Genomic DNA, 21696 nt, shown 5'->3' on the forward strand with positions numbered 1-21696 from the left:
GCGCTGCCGGAGCGCCCCCCTCTCCCCCCCGCAGAATGCCGCGCTGTGCTCCCCCCGCCGCCCCTTACCAGGTGCCGCCCCAAGCATATGCTTGGGTGCCTGGTGCCTGGAGCCGGCCCTGGCTATCTGGAAGGATAGTAAACTATCACAACTGTGTAAATGGTGAGCTAAAAGTAGACATCCCATCACTTCGCTCTAATGCTAGTTTATATCATTACTATAATAAAGAAAATAGATAAATTCTGAAATGTTGTCTTCATAAAATATTTTGGCTTTAAACTCCACATAAAGGAAAGACAAATGCACATGAACAAATTATTTATTTATATTTATTTATTTACTTTGTATTGTGGTAATGGTACATAAAGTGAAGTCACAAATGTAGATCCATACAGTATATCAAGAGCTCTTAAATATATGTACCAGTGTTGTCACTGTCTCCAGTTAATAACTGAACCTCTTAAAAATGAAATATAACTTTTAAATGCTGTATAAAGATAAAAATGACCAGAAAGTGTATTTAGGGGACCTGTGGGTGTGCACTTCTAAGGCAGCTGTTAAATAAAACTTATCACTAAGGCTGTGTTAAATAGTATTGTATAGGATATATATATAAAAGAGATTCCTCCTGGTCAAGTTGAATTCTGTAAGATGTGTATTGTATCACTCCCGTGAAGTTTCTCCTTGTTCTGTGTAGCAGTCTTGGACTTGTGGAATGATTTGGCTTATATAGAATTAAATATTGTATAAAGTCTTTCTAATAGTTTAAATTTTCATTGAAAGATTTAAAGTAATGAACTTATTTAAAAAAATGAATGAAACTTAACTACAAGATGTCCCTTTTCTACCCCCTTGAAGAGGATGTGTGTAGCACCGTAGAGAATATTGTTAAATGTAGAAACCATTGTGCAGTATGGAGTCCACAGTTTTACAAAGTTCTTGGCGCAGGCACTGTAGTGTGAGGTTTAAAGATCTAGCTTATTAATACCATAATTGATTATTTTTTGTCTTTGAGAGCCTCATTTATTTAATTAAAACTTGTGATACAGACATAACTTGTAGCATTAACACCTTTCAGTGAAAATATGCAAGGATCCTAGGACTGGCTTCTTGATTACTGACCCTTCCATTGATTTTACTACACTGTAGGAGACTAGGAACTCCCTTGAGAAGTAGAACTTAAATGCGCTATTCAGTAAAATGTTCTTTTTGATCATGTGAAGTCCGTTATTGATTTATTACAGAAAAAAATGTTAAATTATTCAAGGCCTTGTGTTCAGTGACTCAGATAAAGTGCAGAATTGTGCTCCCAGAGTCTAAGCTTTCGTTTAAAAAACAACACCAAAAAACTCTCATGGTTGTGAAGGTTACTCCATTTGCATTAAGGTTAACTGTTGCAGTTGTCTCCTAGGGTATCTCTACACTGCAATTAAACATCCGCGGCTGGCTCCTGCCAGCTGACTTGGGCTCTCGGGCCTCTGGCTGCGGGGTTGTTTAATTGCAGTGTAGATGGTACTGACAGCCAGCTACGACCTGACGCCCAGAAAAAGATCATCCTCGTCGAAACAATAGCTCTTCAAAAGTGTGAACTTCCTCATTCATCTACAAGAAAATTAACTCAGTGCCTAATAATGACTGTTTAAATGCCAACCTAAATGTTTTCACTATTCTACATTAGTGGAAACATCAATCTAATGTGCTTATCTGTAACAGACCCAACATTTCCCTAAGTGCCAGAAGTCCCAACTGTCCCCTATCCAGCTGCCAAAACCTCTAACTCTCCTCATTACTTTTGTGGTTCAGTGTAGTTATAAAAATAAATAAATACAAATGTAGAAGGTATGTAAATCAGTTCTACATCAGCAAAGATAAAATACATACTGTGCTGTGTATTCAATTAATTAAAAACCGGAGTTTAAACTAAATTGCTACAAAATTTCCAGCCTGTCAAATCATAGTGCTACAGAATCCATGGATCCTGCTGTAGAATTTAGGGTGTCCTTGCTGTGGAGTCCACTGGGCCTTGTTAGAACTCTGTCAACATATACTGTATAATCTTGCTAGATTGAGATGGCTACCGGCTTAGTAACTGTTAACATCACTTTCAATGTAAAGCTTTATTAAAATTTTGTAAAGGGGAAACTAACATCAGAACGATCAGTACAGTTCTTTGTAGATTGTTGCATAACTAACTGCTCTTCAATTTCTTTGATAGCTTAGTTTTATTGCTTTTTATTTCTCCCACTGCAGGAAGCAGGCTCTGGAAGCAAAACAGAGAAGCATGCATTGAAGCTATATTTTATGCGGTTATTGTTTTGTTGCAGGTATTGGACTGGATTGAGAACCATGGAGAAGCTTTCCTTAGCAAACACACCGGGGTAGGAAAGTCCCTGCATCGGGCCAGAGCTTTGCAGAAACGCCATGAAGACTTTGAAGAAGTAGCACAGGTAAATGTTTCAAACGTGTTAAACCCACATCCTGTTAAACAATTGAACCTATATCACTGTTCAGTGGTGCCTTAAATTGCCTACTTGACATTGAAGGGCTGGGCACACTGGGAAGAAAAAAATGAATCCAGACACCATGCAAATTAAATTCTGAGTGTTTCCTTTTAACTTAACTTCTAGAGTAGATTTTTATTTGAGTTTTCAATTGTGCATAAAAATATTGAAAGCAAAAAGCAATGCATCAACTGCAAAAAGTGAAAATGATGCTTGCAAGAACAACAAACAAGAAATCTCTGAAATCTTTAATATCAGATTGGGTGCAAGTAGGCACACCTAATTGTTTGTAAAAATCAAACAACACCCATCTGATAAACTCAGTGGTCAGTCAGCCATTCAACATAACCAATTAAAACAAATGATAGTAAACCTTGTTTTTTAACCACGGGTTTAAGTATTCACATCAGTCTCGTAAATATAACAATACCTTTGTTTGGCTGAAGAAACATCAATATGACAATTAGAACATTTTAATACACAAAGTTGGGACTTAAGGACTCGTGGTTATGTTGCTTGAGTTAAGATTGACGACCATTCTCCCATTTAAAACAAATGAGTTTAATATGTATGCTAGATGATTGAAACGGGATGTAACAATAGATACATTTCTTCTGAGCTGAATGTTTACAATTCAAGTTCTGGTGCAGGTTGTGTAGGTACTGGAATTTCCATCCCGTGAAAAACTTCACATTTCTCAGATAAAATAAAATAAAAACTTTAATTCCTAATCAGCACAAAAAGTCAGATATGTGCAGTCTTCCATGGGAGGGACATCTTAAAAATTCTTGCATTTCAGAAGAACCAAAATGGGATTGTTTGAATAATTCCAAACCCTGCACCCCAGGCTCCAATGTTCCCTGGCTGCTGAGTTTCAAGTCAGGCATGTGTGGAAGCCTGGGAAGCCGGGTAGCCAGAGTGCCTGGTTTCCATGAAATCAACATTGTTGGGTGGAAAACAGTTCATTCAGAATATTTTCAACCAGCTCTAGCATCAAGTAAGATTACCAGTAACATTTATGAATTCAGTTTTTATTCACCCAGAGATTTTTTTAAAATTTTTTTAAAAGCATATGGTCTGAGAAAAATGACTGAGCCTATTGAATGTTTTTGTATGCCTGGTTTTAGCTTGGAAGATAAGGAAGGTGTAACTAGGAATTATTGTGCACCTTGGAAATACTGCATAGTCAAAAAAAAAAAAAAAAAAAAAGGCTTGGAAAACATTAAAGAAATGAGTATATCTGGGTATTATCTTAAAAGAAATTGAGTTGCAATTAGTGAAATCACACCTTGTAACGTTTGAAAAGAAAAGACTTGGAGAAATAGTTTCCCGACAAGAAAGGAATTGTGATACAAATCATCAAAAATGGGAAAAATAACAACCCATGTATAGCTGACACTTAGCTTCAACACACACTCTACTGGTGACGCTTGCACTGTCAGGGTTATCTGCTAGCCAGTTTTATTGATGAATTATAATGGCAAACATGTATGCTAAGGCAAACCATATATAGTAGGTGTGTCTAAGCTGGTTTGTTTACCAGGGGAATGTTAGAGTTTAAATTGGGAGGTTGTGGTGTTTTCCCATTGGGTCTTTTTTGCTAATGACTGCTGGAAGTGGCACTCAGACAACCGGAACAGTGTGAAGTATTAACAGAATCAGAAATACAGATTTAATAGACAGTATAGTGGATTGATCAAAGTGTGAGTGAGGGGTCAAATATTGTGTGTTTACAAGATGTGAGTTTTGTTTGTATTAGTTTTCCTGTTTAATGCACAAGGTAGCCATTTATGGGCCTGTAATGTTGAGAGCATGTCTTAGAGCAGGGGTGGGCAAACTACGGATCTGGCCCATCAGGGCTTTGGATTGCCGCTTCAAGAAGCGGCCAGCACCACGGCCCTGAGGCCCCGCTGCACGCTGCTGCCACCCCTGAGCTGCTCAAGGTAAGCGGCGCCGGGCCAGAGCCTGCACCCCGAACCCTCCTGCACTTCGCACCCCTGCCCTGAGCCCCCTGCCGCACCCCTCCTACATCCCAACCCCCTGCCCTGAGTAGTCTTACCTTTTTAATGCGATGGATGTGCCCTCTCTTCCCTGCCGCAGCAGCCCCCAAGCTGGGGCTGGGAGGGAGGGCCGTCTCTATCTGGCAGCCACAGCCCTGGAGCTGGGTAAAGTCGCCTCTTTCTCTGGCCGCCGCAGCCCTGCACGTTCCAAATTCCTCCTACCCCCTCTTCTTATCCCACTGCCCCCTCCCACGTACCCCCTATTCCTCCCCAAGGCACCACCTCATCTTACATGTGCATCTTCTCCAGGGTCCAGGCACCTAATTAGTGGAGCCACGCCTGCATGGCTCCACTAATTAGGTGGGTGGCCCTTCATTCTCTTGTGTGGGCCGCCCAAGTGCGCACCTTCGAGGGAACTATCTGTGGACCACCTGAATGGAGCTCGCAGACCACTGGTGGTCCACGGACCACAGTTTGAGAACCTTTGATCTAGGCAACAAGAGGAGTCGTTTTAGGTGTAATGTAATGAAACTGAACAAAGGAAAAATTTAAGCTGAATAATAAGGAAAAACTTCCTGAAGCTGAGCTCTACTAGATTGAAAAATAATCTCCTCAGGGAAGGGGTGGAATCTCTATTGCTTGAGACTGGAAAAACTAGACTGGACAAAGTACTTAAATATACTGTAGCGAACAATCCTTCACTGGCAAAAGGATAGACAAGATGACCTAATAAGTCTTTTTTTCCATCTCTAACTTCTGGTTCTGTGGTGACTGCCAAGACAGGCACACCCTTCGAGATTTTTCCCTTCTCTAAACCAAATATAAGCAGGCAACAAACATGCATCCCTGCTTTGTGTATTCCAAATAAGACAGTTGATTTTTATACTTCAGGGCTTAACATAACAATGAATGTGATGTCTCTCACATACTCCTACTGTTCACTTGTGTTCGGGCATATGACAGTTTTTTGCTATGAGATGCATTATGTTCTGTAAGAGTGACTGCAGATGAAGGTTAAATTTGAAGTGTATTTATTCCCTACATACACTTCGAGTTATTCATGTTTTTCCTTTGATCAGAGAACCTGGCCACACCTGGGGTTATCAGAGTCAACTCTACAAAAAAAGATGAGAAGGCATCATCCCCTTGAAATCCCACCTGGCTACATTGCTCAATCACCTGGAGCCACTAGTAAATGCTGAACTATTCACTTTCAGCTAAGGAGCTGACAAGTTCCGACAGGTGATCTGTCCTTTTTTCCTCCTATGCTGTTTCTCCAGGGTAGTTCAGATTCCAGCTCCCCAGGACTGCTCAAAAGAATCATAGAATGAGCTAGCCCACAACATGCAAAAAGTGTTCATAATTCCCTGTAAAGTCAGCAGACTTCAATCTCATCACAGGTTAAACATTCTGATGAAAGATTGACACTTTCATCTGCTCACTGTACAGGATAACATTGGTCTTCTACAACAAGGGCAATAGGTAGAAGACATTGGCCTGCAGTATGTTTATGTATCCCATCAATGCAAATGTAAAGGGGATTTGTCACATTGGCTATAGGTTAAAATGCTTTCTTTAGCAGTTATGAATAAGGCTAATACTTTGTCACGGATATTTTTAGTAAAAATAACGGATAGGCAATGAAGAAGAATTCATGGAAGCCCGTGACCTGTCCCTGATTTTGCTAAAAATATCCATGACAAAATTGCGGCGTCCCCACACCACCCGTAGTGGCTGGGCAACTGTGAGGGCCCTGGCTCAGAGCTCTGGGGGCCCCCACCGCCTGTGGGGGCTCAGAGCTCCAGGGGCTCCCACTGCCCAAGATGGCCGGAAGCTGCAAGATCCCCCCGTCCCCTGAGGCGGCCCAGAGCTGCAGGGTCCCTCTGCTGCCCAGAGCTGCAGGGTCACCCCGCCGCCCGCAGGGGTCCCCCAGCTTCCAGTTGCCGTGGGTGGCGGAGTGACCCTGCAACTCCTAGCCACCATGGGCTGAAATCACAGAGGTCTCTGGAAGTCATAGAATAAGCTAGCACACAACATGCAACCGTGATAAAATCGTAGCCGTAGGTATTAATATATCTACAAAATATGGAGATTGTAACACACATGTAAAAAATTTTCAGTATTACACACACAAGCCATAAGTGAGTAGTAACAGTTACTATCAAATTGACCAATTTTGCCTTTAAAGAAGCAGCGCTAGAGCCTACCCTTTCTTCCCTGCTAGCTAAAATTTCTCATGATCTGTGTTGCATACATAAGAACATTTACCCCACATGTATAGGATTTTGATGTCCATTACCTTTAACCAGCCACTTGTAGGGCAAAAGATTCTCAGCTTAAAAAACTTTGGACGCTGACAACTATTTTGTGTTTATCCCCTTTTGTATTTGTGGATTGGATTCTGACTCAGTTATTCTTTTTTTTTGCAACTGTGGCTGAGAGATGTCCAATTGTGCATAATGGTCTCTGCCCAAGACGCATGTATGGTGTACAGGGCAAGAGTCTATTAGCCATGTGTTTCTTCTACAAAGCCAAGTTAACTTTTTATCTATATGGCGATTGCATCTTAATTGAGCTATGGATCAGCTTCCTTGGTTTAGGGACCAAGTCTGTAGAAATCCCTTCCTGACCATGCCCTCCTGAGCCAGTTTGTAGAATAAGTCAAGGCTGAAGTAAGGCTTTTATATTTCAACCAGCTCATGAGAGACCATTGTAGCCTCCTACTTTTACCAGTTACCTGGTAGCCCTTGTCCATTTTCTTATATTGGTGGTGGCTACGACTCTGTGCTATTTTATTTAATTCACATTTAACTTTTGTATGAAGACTAGATACATTATATTTTGTGCTATATAAATACATAACAGCTGTTCATTTTCTTGAGGAATGGCTCATGAAGGTTACAGCTACTGCAGAATCTTTGAAAAGTAGGGCTGCCAAGCGATTAAAAAAATTAATTGCGATTAATCACAGTTATTTAAATAAATGGTATTCTATTATTGTTTATTTTTGGATGTTTTCTACATTTCCAAATAGATCCATTTCAATTACAACACAGAATACAAAGTGTACAGTGCTCACTCTATATTTATTTTTGATTACAAGTATTTGCATTGTAAAAAACAAAAGAAATAATATTTTTCAATTCACCTAATACAAGTACTGTAGTGAAATCTCTTTATCATGAAAGTTGAACTTACAAATGTAGAATTATGTACAAAAAAACTGCATTCAAAAATAAAACAATGTAAAATTTAGAGCCTGCAATCCACTCAGTCCTATTTCTTGTTCAGCCAATCGCTCAGACAAACAAGTTTGTTTACATTTGCAGGAGATAATGCTTCCCGCTTCTTGGTTACAATATCACCTGAAAGTGAGAACAGGCGTTCACCTGGCATTGTTGTAGCTGGCGTCGCAAGATATTTACATGCCAGATGCGCTAAAGATTCATATGTCCCTTCATACTTCAACCACCATTCCAGAGGACATGCGTCCATGCTAATGAGGGGTTCTGCTCAATAGCAGTCCAAAGTAGTACAGACCGACGCATGTTCATTTTCATTATCTGAGTCAGATGCTACCAGCAAAAGTTTGATTTTTGGTGGTTAGGGTTCTGTAGTTTCCACATCGGAGTGTTGCTCTTTTAAGACTTCTGAAAGTATGCTCCACACCTCGTCCCTCTCAAATTTTGGAAGGCACTTCAGAATCTTAACCCTCGCATCGAGAGCTGTAGCTATCTTTAGAAACCTCACATTGGTACCTTCCTTGCGTTTTGTCAAATCTGAGTGAAAGTATTCTTACAATGAACAACATGCTGGATCATCATCTGAGACTGCTATAACATGAAATATATGTCAGAATACAGGTAAAACAGAGCAGGGGACATAGAATTCTCCCCAAGGTGTTCAGTCACAAATTTAATTAATGCATTATTTTTTTAATGAGCGTCATCAATAAGGCTGCAAGTCTATCATGGAGGTCATGGATTCCGTGGCTTTCCGTGACTTCTGCAGCAACTGGTGCTGACTCAGGGGCTGCCCGAGCCGGGAAGCCCCTGGGCCAGCAGCAGCAGTTTGGTGTGTGGGAAGTGCTCAGGGCTAGGGGCAGGAGGTTGGGGAATGTGTGTGGGAGGGGGAGAGAGCTGCGCAGCAGGAGCTTATGGCGGGAGCAGTGGGTGGAGGCCCCAGCCCCTTCGCCACCTAGGAGCTTCAGGGACACACGGAGCCAAGTAGGGAGCCCCTGCCAGTACCAGCGGGTGTCCTGGGCCACCTCCCTTGGCACCCGCGACACCCCTGGACCACGATCCCTTCCCTCCCCGCAAGGACCCATGGCCCCCTGCCCAAGTTTTAGTTAGGGGTATACAGTATAAGTCATGGACAGGTCACGGGCCGTGAATTTTTGTTTACTGTCCATGACCTGTCCAAGAGTTTTACTAAAAATACCCATGACTAAAACGTAGCCTTAGTCATCAGCATGGAAGCATGTCCTCAGGAATGGTGGATGAAGCATGAAGGGGCATACGAATGTTTAATATATATCTGGCATGTAAATACCTTCCAAAGCCAGCTACAAAAGTGCCATGTAAATGCCTGTTCTCACTTTCTGGTGACATTGTAAATAAGAAGAGGGCAGCATTATTTCCTGTAAATATAAACCAATTTGTTTGTCTTAGCGATCGGCTGAGCAAGTAGTAGGACTGAGTGGAGTTTTAGGCTCTGAAGTTTTACATTGTTTTGTTTTTGAGTGCAGTTATGTAACAAAAAAACCCTACATTTGTAAGTTTCACTTTTACGACAAAGGGATTGTACTACAGTACTTGTATGAGGTGAATCGAAAAATACTATTTCTTCTGTTTATCATTTTTACAGTGCAAATATTTGTAATAAAAAATAATACATGAAATCACGTTGATTTCAATTACAACACAATACAATATATATGAAAATGTAGAAAAACATCCAAAATATTTAATAAATTTCAATTGTTTAACAGTGCGATTAAAACTGCGATGAATTTTTTTAATTTCAATGAATTTTTTTGAGTTAATCACGTGAGTTAACTGCGATTAAGCGACAGCCCTACTGAAAAGACATGTTAATTAAGTACAGATAGTTAAAGCTAATCTACACCATGAATGCCTCCCTGTCTCGTTAGGAAATGGGCATAAACTGCTTCTAGTGCCATGCTGTTACTCTTGTCCTCCCAGCCTGCTTGAATAGCCTTAACTGACTGCTAGATATAAAATCACCTTGCATACTTTAGATCAGTTTTATTAAATCCGTAAAGAGACGCCTCCTCTTTGCACCCTTTTCATTCATCTGTCTGTCTTGGGGAGTTCTCCAGCACAACCCACCATGTTTAGGATCTTAGTTCCTGCACACTGGCATAACTATGTAAGAAGAAGCATTTCCACGGGATGTCATTACTAGTTGAAGGAAGGTTTACAAAAGTGAGTTGAGGATTGACCCTCTTTTCTGCATGCTGTCTAAGGATACAGCATTTGAGCTATTTTTGAAAATTACATCCAAATTACATTAACTTCTTAATTACATTAACTTCTTAATTCATCTAGACCGCCTTCCAGTTTGCAGAAAGATAAATCTGAAGTGCCCAGGCAACATTATCAGGAGGATGCTCTCAGAATTCTTATATAGTATTTCACAAGAATAAAATGTCAGATTAATTATAAAATGGGAAACGATCTCTTCAGTCACACAGATGGCTGTGGGTGGGGCCCTTGGTTCCCTAGGTAGTTGCCAGTGTAGCCTTTCAGGTTACAATTGTGAGCATTGAACTTCTTTTCTTGTTCATCTGTGAGAGCTTTGACTGTAGCACTGGGCACATGTAAGTACTGACCAGGAAGTGTTCTGCTCTAACAGCTTTTGAGTAGGGGGTGCAGGCTTCCTCAGGTACAAAGTCTTAGAGACTCAGAACCTCCCATTGTCTGGTGTGTGCACAGTTTAATTCAAAAAGCACTAGGGACTAATGTTGTTGCATAAATAATTAATGAATTTATTATACTGAACAAGTCAAAAAATTGAATAGTTGAATGCAGTATTGAGACCGACAAGGTTGTCGATCCCAAGGTATACAAAAGTTTGTGCTGCTGGCAGATAATGCATCTGAGTATTTTGGAATGGCTTTGAACCATGTTAATTTCAAAATGTTGATGTTGATTTTAAAAATTGAGTTAAAACCTGAGCTTAAAGGAACAAGATCAGATGAAACATTAGGTTTGTTAGGGGAAGTGAGAGGGAGGCTATAGGAATGAGTTTTTACAGAAACATGCAAACATTACCCGAGGTTTTTTTATTCTAGTTTGTGTGAAGTTATTTAAAAAAAAAACAACAAAAACTTTTTACATCACAAGCACTTTCCAACTGAGCCACTCAAAGCAATTTTGACACACTAGTAAATAAAACCTTTTACTATTTCTGCCGTCCTAGCCGAGGTATGTAAGACTCTCTCTGTTCTACATACAGAGCCACAAAGATGAACACATGATTTGTGTAGGAGTTGCCCGGTAACTCAGTGGCAAAGCAAACAAGGAGAACTCTGATTGCCTGGCTCCTTGTCATGTTTTAGGTCAGGTCTACAATAGAAACTTTGACTGGTATGGTAATATCTATTAGGGGCGTGATTTATTTTCTTTTCCTTTCCATACCAGCTAAAGCCCTAGTGTGGCCACAGTTATACTTGCAAAGCAAGAAGGCTTTTGCCAATACAGTTTTTATGTAGGGACTCAATATAAGCTATACTGGCAAAAGCACTCTTGTGCTGGTATAAGCTTCATCTTTATTAGGAAGGTTTGCCGGTAATGCTATGCCAGCAACCCTTTTCTCGTGTAGAGTAGGCCTCCATCTTCTTCCTCTTTAGTGGCTAAAAGTTCCCCATTAGTGTTTGTAATGTAAACACCGAGGAACCGTGCTGGTGCGTGAAACCTGCATTTCATTGGAAGTGTAATACACTGCACAGAGAGCGCAGGATGAAAGATAAATGTAAGCGAGATTTCTACATTTCAGTTTTAATAAGTAAGGAAACATACTTGTTTAAAAAGTCTCCTTTCAATTGACAGAGGCTCTCTTGGAGGGAGATTGTTTTCATGTCAGATATTTGGGTCTTTTGGTTCTTGGGGTTTTGATTTTTGTTGTTTGTTCAGTTTTGTGCACTGTCTCCTCTCCCTTTTGCAGCTACTGAACTCTCACTCTTCCTTTCAAAAAGCTCAGTCAGTCAGCACTCCACTCCTGGGAAACGATCCCTTATGTTGCTTCCAAAATTTGCCTGACTTGGCCCTGCCACACAAACACCAGACTGTTTCACAACTTGTGTCCAGAGTTACCCCCTGAACCCTCCCACTGCCCTTTCATCCTGCCCCCTCTCCCCCCCTTCCAGTTACCTGCCTCCCTATGCGCCATTTCAACACCTCACAACTGCCAAATTTATCAGCTTTTGCAAGGAAACCTGAGGATTTTTTTTCTTCTCCATTGACTCTTCGCACCTCATTGCTGTTAGTTGTATGGTATTTTTTCTAAATGCCCTACTTAAAAACATGAATTAAAACCTTCTCTTTCTGGTCATTGCTCTTGGATAAGTGCTGGGAAAAGCTTTCTGACCTGAGAGTATTTGTTACTGGTCTGTCAAATGGTGTTTAACCATGTTAATTTACAACATATCAGGCTTTAAAACTGTTCTTCAGTCTGGCAGTGGATTTGTGTTACTAGTCCTGGAAGGAATGGACCAAGTCCTGCATCTTGGACTAGGGTATTTTCAATGCTAGTAGAAATTCTGCTTCATTTTTTCACTGTTTTCATTGCGTGGTTAGAACACCGCAAAAAACAATGAAGATAATAAACAACAAATTGTGAATATTCACCATGTTTTATTTGAATGAATTGGATATTGTTGCACTCTTCCTAACAGGAGAAAAGCACACATTTCAACTACAGAAGTGAAGTGATGTGAAAGGATGATGGTTGTTAAAATGGGACTTCAAAGACATATGATTCTAAGAATTTCCATCCACTGCCCCCAAAAGGAACAGTAGCTAGAGGTCCTTTTGTTTTTTATGAAACTGAAGCAAAGTGCAGCAGACGTTTATAGATCCTTCCTTTACTCTGGTAATTGTTTATATGCAAAAAATCATAAAAGCATTTTATTGCCTGGTATATGTAAGGTGACGGTTTGTCTGCAGATGTCAGAGGATTAGACGGTTACCTATCTACTGTAATGAGTATGAGAAGGTTATTGACATGAGATTCCAGCAACCTAATGCTTTACTGCTTCATTTTTTTCAGTTTGTTTCCTGCAATGGGCAATGTATTGTGTCTTTAGATACAGGCCAGCATTACCTTCTGTTCACTTATCCCTGTAAAATGATCATTTTATTTTTCTGCAGAACACATATACCAATGCAGATAAATTGCTAGAAGCAGCCGAGCAGCTGGCTCAGACCGGGGAGTGTGACCCAGAAGAGATTTATCAAGCTGCACATCAGTTGGAAGACAGAATACAGGATTTTGTTAGGCGTGTGGAGCAACGCAAGATCCTGCTGGACATGTCTGTGTCTTTTCACACTCACGTTAAAGAGGTAAGTTGACCACAAACCATGGAAGTACCTGGCAAACTTGAAAAGGATGCAAGCGAGTAATATTTTCATTGGTATAACATACAGCTCTTGCTAATGAGATACAGTGAACCCCAACTGTACAGTGAGCATTTAATTCAAAACTGAGCTCAGCCTGTCTTATTCTACTGACATCACAGTGTTAGCTGACTCTGTACATTGACAGTCCCGGACAACTGTTTATCAGTGAATGGGATGTGATTATTATTATTTGTATTATGGGAGCTCATACGTAGATATAGTAAGAGACAGTCGCTGCCCTGGAGAGAGCTTAAAATCTATATTTACAAGACAGTGGCTCAGGGGATGGAGGAGAGCCAAGGCATAGAAGTCCAGTGACATTCCCCAGAGCTGGGAATAGAACCAGGCCTCCTGTCCCCCATATTAGAGTAGATCAAGGGGCGTGAAGGCACCTCAGATTGCTAGGTATTAACTAAATGGAGTGAGGGATAATAATTTTAAAACCATTTTGCATTGGGCTCCTGAAGTTACTCCTCAAATAGACTATCAGTATTTATATTTTTTCCTCCTCCTCTTCCCCCCGTCCACCACCATGCTAATGAAGCTTATTAATTATTCTGTTACATTATATCACATAGAGCTGATTGGTCCTTGGCTGTGAGATTTTGAGCAAATTTTAATTTAGGAAGAACAGTCATGCCTTGTGGAGAAGGAAAGGACATTATCCAAAATATACTGCATTCTGCAAACTGTTTTATAGGATAGATGCATTTCAGTATGTGAACATCTGTTTCATATATTTTATTAAACAGGAAAGGCAAATGGTCTGTGAAAATGTTCATTATTAGATTGCTTTACAACTCTAGACATACGTGTTATTCAGCCAGTGGTTTCTGTATTCAGGCTTGCTCATGCTCTCCTCACTTCTCCCCTTTACAGACCCACACTTGCTGCATTAATGCAACATGAAGAGAGTCCGTAAAAATTAACTCACCTATTATACTTTGCGTTATTTTTTGGTGTCTCAGTGTAGATCTACTTTCTCTTTCCTCTGTGTTCCTTTGATATCATCTGGTGCTGCTATGTATCATTAATCCAGTAGAGATTCTTTTTTATGTCATCTTCCCAATTCCCATTTTCAATACCAGTCCTCAAAGGTTATATTTTTCCATCTCTTCTAGTTCTTTGTCACTGACTTGAATCTTTGTCTCTTCCTGCTGTCTTCCAATTGCCATAATTTTTGTGTTCTCTGTACTTATCTGTCTGAATTTTCTGCTCTGGTGATCTACCTTGTCAGTTACTCTCTAGGGCCACCCAGGACAATGCTGTGAGGTCAATATCATCTGCGAATCTAAGGTTATTTGCTGTTCTCCCACTTAACTTGGCTCCTCCCATTTCATCTTTCAGTGCTACAGCCATGACTACTTCTAGTACCAAGTGGAACAAATCCGGTGATACCGCGCATCCTTTGTTGCACTCCTGTGGGCATCCTGAACCATTCCATCAGCTTCTTGTCTACTCTCTGCACACTCATCAACTTGCTGTAGATACTTTCTACCAGCTCAATCAATTTCTTGGGAATGCCAGACGAACTCAAAACTTGCCATAGCCCTTTCTGCCAAATGCTATAAAAAGCCCATGTGAAGTCTACACAGTTCTTGTACCAGGTTCAGTTGTGTTGTGTGTTTTTCTCTGATGTTGGTCTCAGTGCAACCTGTTCCTCTGCCAGGGCTGCATCCTCATACCCCTCGTTCTCCTTTGCAACATCTTGGGGAATGTGTTTCCCAGCGCACTCAATAAGCGGATTGCTCTGTAGTTCTTGCACTCACTCTTATTTCCTTTTTTTTTTTATAGATATATACTTTTTATTGCTTTTCCCCATTCGCTAGGCACTTGCTCTTGCTTGTAAATCTGCAGCAGTGCTGTGACTGTGTTGTCACTTCATGGTGCCTTTTTCAGACTTTCTGTCGAGAGCTTTACTTTTTCTAAGAATTTGAAAAACTTCTATGAAATCTAAAATAAATAAGTGATGATAAAATAGGTAAGGCAAGAACTAAGATTGGAGAGAGATGACTGTGAGGGTTTGGACACATGGAGCCGGAAAGGATACCATACACAGTGATATATACCGAAGTGCAAGGCCATAGAAATAAAGGAAGACCGAGGGTGGGTTAGATAGAAATGGTGAAGAATGACATGGAACAAAAAGGTTTAAAGGTTAGCGAAGCTGGTACAAGCAAGAAAGTGGTGGAAAGGCTTCATTCGGCCCCATTGTCACTGCTGAGCTGACAGATGGGAATCGAAGACTAATCCAGCAGAGAAATGGCTGCTTGGGCCGGATGCCATAATATGATGTTACTCTCACGCTTGTTCTTTGTATTTTTTCTTCGAGTGCTTGTTCACGTCCATTCCACATTAGGTGTGCGTGCACCACGTGCACGTCGGAAACTTTTTCCCTTAGTGGCTCCCGTCGGATGGGCAGGGGAGCCTCCTAGAGCGGCGTCTCTATGCTGGTGCACATACACCCCTGCCGACCTGACCCCCCTTCAGTTCCTTCTTACCGTCCCTCTTCCTCTCGCTTGCGAGTGATCCCTTAGCACAGTGTAGTAATTATCAGTAGTTAGCAGATATCTGTAGTTAATAGTTATCAGTAGTTAGCACTTCTTAATAGTAGATAGTTAAGCTTCCTTTGTTATAGGTGACTGGAAGTTGTTTCCAGCACCAGCCCTGGGCTGCGGGGCATAAGGCTTGTGCCATGTGCCGCAGGCCTATGTTGCTCAGTGATCCCCACGACTCCTCTCTCCGCTGTTTAGGGGAATAGCACCGGACTGAGCACTGTAAGGCTTTCAAACCAAGAAAGAAAGAGACTTTTGCCTCAAGCAATTACTCATGGAGGCCTTGCTGCAGCCTGCAGCCTTGGACCATCCGGCTTCGGCGCCGGAGTTCTTGGTGCAGAGTGCCCCGGCATCAGTCCGTGATCCAGCGCCTGTTGAAGGGGCAGCCGAAAGGCGATAGAGGGTGCTCCCCACATAAGAAGGTGGTGCCTTCCAAGGGACCGAGCAGTCGGGCAGTGTGGCCCCAGGACATGCACCGGCACCGCAGGGTCCGTCGAGCCCTGGGCTAAGTGGGTTGAGTGCAGAAGAAGGGCTGGAGGACATCCCAGAACAGCCCTCCATACCAGACACCTTTGAGGCGGCGAAAGACCTCATAGAGCTGTCGGCGGCAAGCCCCCGCTCTGGCAAGGAGAAGCCTCCGGCAACATCACCAAGGATGCCATTCAGAGGCAAGCCGACAATGGTGCACAGCTCAAGGTCACAACCCTGGCACTGGTCCCAGTCGAGCTCAGCCTCCGTGGATTCCCAGTTACCTTTGACTCAGCAGGACTCGATGGCACCGGAACCGAGCCAGCATACGGCACCGGCGCACTGCTCCCCGGCACCGTCACTAAGCCGGCACCAAGGGAACATAAGGCCGCAATCCCCGGTCCCGGGCAGAAGGCAGTGATCCCGGTCCCGAGAGCATCAGTACCGATCCCGGTCGGTGAGGAGCTGCTCTCCAGCCTCCTGATGGCACCATGCCCTGGCACCACCTGGGCCTCCGAGGTCGGCGTCCTCAGAATCTGAGGTCGACTCAGGCCACTCCAGCTACGCCCGCAGGGCACCGGCTAGCAGGGAGCCCCAGACCGCGTGGCATCCCCAATGGGGCCGACCAGGACAATGGCCCTTTTGGACACCGTGGGCCTATCATCAGCAGCAAGGGACCTCCTCCAGAGCTTCGAGTTCTGGCTATTCGGTGCATTGGTCCGGGTCCCCATGCAGGCACCTCTCCATGCCCAAGGAGGCCACGGTGTCCAGACCACCAGATGCTTCTCCAGAGCACCGGAGAGCGAAAGCGGCACCGAGCCCGGGGCCATCCCGGGGACACTCAACCCGACAGGACCCGGATGTGCCCCTGCCTATGAGGAGGGGCAAGAAGGGCAGGTGGAGGAGACACAGCAGGCCCTCACCTCCTCATCGTCCCCAGTTGAAGCTGTGTCAGGGCCTCCCCCGATTAACCACAGGTCACATCAGGAGCTGCTCCACAGGGTCGCCTAGAACTTGGGCCTACAGGCGGAGGAAGTGGTGGAGCAGGAGGATCCTATGGTGGATATCCTAAGCCCTGAAGGCCCCTCCAGTATTGCGCTCCCTCTCATAAAGATAATTCAGTCTAACTACAAAACGGTCTGGCAAACCCCAGCCTCCACTGCACCGACAGCGAGGGGGGTGAAGAGGAAGTACTTCGCCCCTTCCAAGGGATACGACTTCCTATTTTGTCATCCGGCCCCCTGTTCACTGGTCATCTCAGCCGTGAATGAACGGGAGCGTCATGGCCAGCAAGCCCTGGCCCCCAAGGCCAAGGAGGCTAAACGTTTGGATCTCTTCGGCAGGAAGAAGAACAGGAGTACTTGTGGCACCTTAGAGACTAACAAATTTATTAGAGCATAAGCTTTCGTGGACTACAGACCACTTCTTCGGCAGGAAGGTCTACTCTGGGGGCCTCCAATTAAGGATTGCGAACTAGCAGGCGATCCTAAACAGGCACAATTTTATTCCTGGGCAGCAGTTTCCAAATTTAAAGACTCCTTGCCCCAGAGCTCTCAGCCTGAGTGCACGGCCCTCGTGGAAGAGGGAAAGGCAGTTGCCAAGACCTCTTTACAGGCCTCTCTGGACTCAGCAGACGCAGCAGCCAGAACAATCGCCTCAGGTGTGGTGATGAGGTGCTCGGCGTGGCTTCAGGTTTCAGGCCTTACGCCAGAGGTCCAGAACACCATCCAGGACCTCCCCTTCGAAGGGTCTGGCCTCTTTTCCGACCAGATGGATGCCAGTCTGCATAGCCTTAAAGACTCCCAGGCAACCCTCAAGTCGTTCGGAATGCACACGCCGGTGACGCAGAGGAAGCCATTTAAGCCCAAACCCTCGCAGCAACGGCAGTACCAGCCTCGCCCGAGGCAGGAGCCTTATCGCAGGAGGGGCAGAGACAACAGATTTAGGCAGAATAACACGCCTAATCAAGGCCAAGGCCAGGGCCAGGGCAAGCCCCAGCCTGGCAACAAGCAGGGGTTTTGAAGGTGCGCTCGAGGACAGCGTACCAGCCCAGCTCCCGGATCCTTCCCCTTGTTTCTTGGATCGCTTGTCCAGTTCTACCAGGTGTAGTCCCATATAACGTTGGACCGTTGGGTCTTGCTCATGGTACAAGTAGGTTACATGCTGCAGTTCTCCTCCTACCCACCCCCCTTCCCCGTCCCTCTTCAGGGACCCTTCTCACAAGCAACTCCTTATGCAGGAGGTACAGTCGCTCCTAGAGGCGTGGGCGGTGGAGGAAGTCCCTCAGGAACTAAGGGAGAAGGGGTTTTACTCCCGTTATTTTCTCATCCCAAAGGCAAAGGGGGGCCTTTGGCCCATTTTAGACCTTCGCGGGCTCAACAAGTTCTTAGTCAAAATCCTCTTCCACATGGTCTCCCTAGGCACTATTATCCCGTCCCTGGATCCGGGGGATTGGTATGCTGCCCTTGACATGAAAGATGCGTACTTTCAGCATGCTATTCACCCCGCTCACGGCGGTTCCTGCGGTTCGCCATAAACCAGCACCATTACCAGTTTACGGTCCTCCTGCTCGGCCTGGCGGCAGCCCCCCACATGTTCACGAAATGCATGTCAGTAGTGGCAGCCTTCCTGAGAAAGAGGAGAATACGGGTATACCCATACCTCAATGATTGGCTCCTCACGGGTCGGTCCGAAGAGGAGGTCTGCTCCTATGTGATGGCCCTAGACGCTTTCCGCAGGCTGGGTCTTCTCGTCAATGTGCCCAAGTCTTCCCTGATAACAACGCAAAGGCTAGAGTTCACTGGGGCAGTGCTGGACTCGGTGCAGACGTGAGCGAGCCTCCTGGAATCCAGATTCCTGGCCATCCAGTGGGTCATAGACTCGATGCTAAGGTTCCCCACCTCCACGGCCAGATGCTGTCTGCAGCTCCTAGGGCACACGGCGGCGTGCACTCATGTAGTCAGATACGCTCGACTAAGGCTCAGGACTTTACAAGCATGGCTTGCTCGGTTGTATCACCCGGGCAGAGATCCCCTAGACCTTGTTGTGACGGTTCCAGCCCAGGTGTTGGACTCCCTGCGCTGGTGGCTCAATCGGCGAGTAGTCTGCGAAGGTATCCCCTTCGCCTCACTGCAGCCTGCTCTGACACTAGTGACAGACGCGTCAGAACTAAGCTGGGGAGCTCACTTAAGGGACCTAAGGACACAAGGCTTGTGGTCCAAGGCCAAGATGTCACTCCACATCAATGTGAAGAAGCTCAGGGTGGTTCATCTAGCCTGCCAAACCTTTCACGCTACTCTGGAAGGTCACAGCGTGACAGTTCTGACAGATAACACCATCACCATGTTTTATATAAAGAGGCAGGGCGGAGCCCGCGCCTCTCCCCTCTGCCAAGAGGCCCTTCTCCTGTGGGACTTTTGTATAGCCCGCTTCATCCATCTCGTAGCATCATATCTCCCAGGAGAACTAAACAAGCTAGCAGACAACCTCAGCAGGTCGTACCGCATGCACGAGTGGTCGATGAGATCGGACATCTCGCGATCAGTCTTCCAGAAGTGGGGGTTTCCCCAAATGGACCTCTTTGCCACCAAGGACAACAGCCAATGTCCGCAGTTTTGCTCGTCCAGAACCACAGTCCGGGCTCGGTTGCAGATGTATTCACGATCCCTTGGAGGTGTCTGAAGTACACTTTTCCTCCGCTCCCGCTCATCACAGAGTCCTCCTCAAAGTTCGCAGGGACAAGGTGATGATCATTTTGATCGCCTCAGCTTGGCCTCATCAGCACTCGTTTACAACCCTGTTAGAGCTGTCAGTGGCCATCCCGATTGCCCTGGCCCTACACCGGGATCTCATCACGCAGGACCGCAGGTGCCTACTTCACCCGGACCACTAGGGCAGCCTACCTAGCTAAGTGGAAAAGATTTTCCTTCTGGTTTGAGCCTAAGCAGATACAGCCATTCCAGGCCACTATTCCAGTCGTCTTCGAATACCTCCTGCACCTCAAGCATTAGGGTCTCGCTCCTTCCTCAATCAGAGTGCATCTAGCTGCCATTTCAGCGTTCCACCCAGGGGAATCCGGATGCTCTGTGTTTTCTAACCCCTTGGTGGTGCAGTTCCTCAAAGAGCTGGAGAGAGTGTTCCCCTACTCACACCCGCCGGTCCCTCCCTGGAACCTTAATCTGGTCCTTTCCAAGCTCATGGGGCCCCCGTTCGAGCTCCTGGCCTCTTGCTCTCTCCTTCACCTCTCCTGGAAGGTGGCGTTCCTGGTGGCCATTACGTCGGCGAGGAGGGTGTCCGAATTGAGGGCCCTAACCTCGGAGCCTCCTTATACGTTTTTTTATAAGGACAAAATACAACTCAGGCCACACCCGAAATTCATCCCTAAAATAGTCTCACAATTTCATATGGGACAGGACATTTGTTTGCCAGTGCTCTTTCCTAAACCACACACGGACCTGAGTCACCATAACCTGCACACTCTGGATGTCCGAAGGGGCCTGACATTCTATTTGGAACAAACTAAATCTTTCCGCAAGTCAACACAGTTGTTTGTCGCCATAGCCGATAGAATGAAAGGGCTTCCGGTCTCGGCACAACGTATATCATCGTGGATTGTGGACTGCATCCGCACTTGCTATGAGCTCACCAAGGTTCCAGCCCCGGCGATCACAGCTCACTTGACAAGGGCACAAGCGTCCTCAACAGCTTTCCTGGTGCATGTCCCGATCCAGGAGACCTGTAAAACAGCCACCTGGTCATCGGTGCACCCATTCACAGCCCACTACGCAGTCAATCAGCAGGCCAGAGATGACGCGGTGGTTGGCAGGGCTGTTCTCCAATCAATTGCTCCATGACTCCTACCCTCCTCCTATGGTAAGCTTGTGAGTCATCTAATGTGGAATGGACGTGAACAAGCACTTGAAGAAGAAAAATCGGTTACCTACCTTTTGTAACTATTTTTCTTAGAGATGTGTTGTTCACGTCCATTATACTTCCCACCCTCCTTCCCCTCTGTCGGAGTCTCGGACAAGAAGGAACTGAAGGGGAGTCGGGTCGACGGGGGTATTTATGCTCCAGCATAGAGGCGCCACTCTAGGGTGCTCCCCTGCTGACCCGACGGGAGCCGCTAAGGGGAAAAGTTTCCGACGTCCATGCACGCGGCGCGCGCACACCTAATGTGGAATGGACGTGAACAACACATCTCGAAGAACAACAGTTACGAAAGGTAAGTAACTGTTTTTTCTGCAGTATCTATTCATTTGCACCAAAAGAGAGGCTGAAGTGCTGTAATGTAAAGTATCTAGGTGGATTCAGTGGAGGCAACAGTGAACAATGTGGAATGTAGAGGAAGAAAGTGGGGAAGAGGGGATTTACAAAGGACAGACTTGCCTGTGATTCACAACTCAGGAATTCTGACAAATCAACCCAGATGTGTTGGAATGTTGCCTCTGTGCCTCTAGATGCTATTTGACTTCTTGCTACACAACTTCGGTCTTTTCAGGCATTTACATCTTTCCCGTCTGGATAAGTT

The 21696-nt window shown here is 44.8% G+C and overlaps 1 protein-coding gene across 4 annotated transcripts in view; it reads left to right on the plus strand.

The window, feature by feature from the left end:
- The window catches only part of TRIO (trio Rho guanine nucleotide exchange factor), a 418347-nt gene that overhangs the window by 209982 nt on the left and 186669 nt on the right, over nucleotides 1-21696 (plus strand). For all 4 annotated transcript variants that reach the window (XR_004644600.1, XM_034761550.1, XM_034761548.1 and 1 more), the window contains exons 10-11: nucleotides 2325-2447; nucleotides 12895-13086. Coding sequence is in view for 3 of the 4 variants with exons in the window: in XM_034761550.1 (XP_034617441.1) it covers nucleotides 2325-2447; nucleotides 12895-13086 (315 nt within the window). In the remaining variant the exon portion in view is untranslated. The remainder of the gene's footprint in view (nucleotides 1-2324; nucleotides 2448-12894; nucleotides 13087-21696) is intronic.

The sequence above is a fragment of the Trachemys scripta genome, chromosome 2, assembly GCF_013100865.1.
Source record: "Trachemys scripta elegans isolate TJP31775 chromosome 2, CAS_Tse_1.0, whole genome shotgun sequence".
NCBI lineage: Eukaryota > Metazoa > Chordata > Testudines > Emydidae > Trachemys > Trachemys scripta.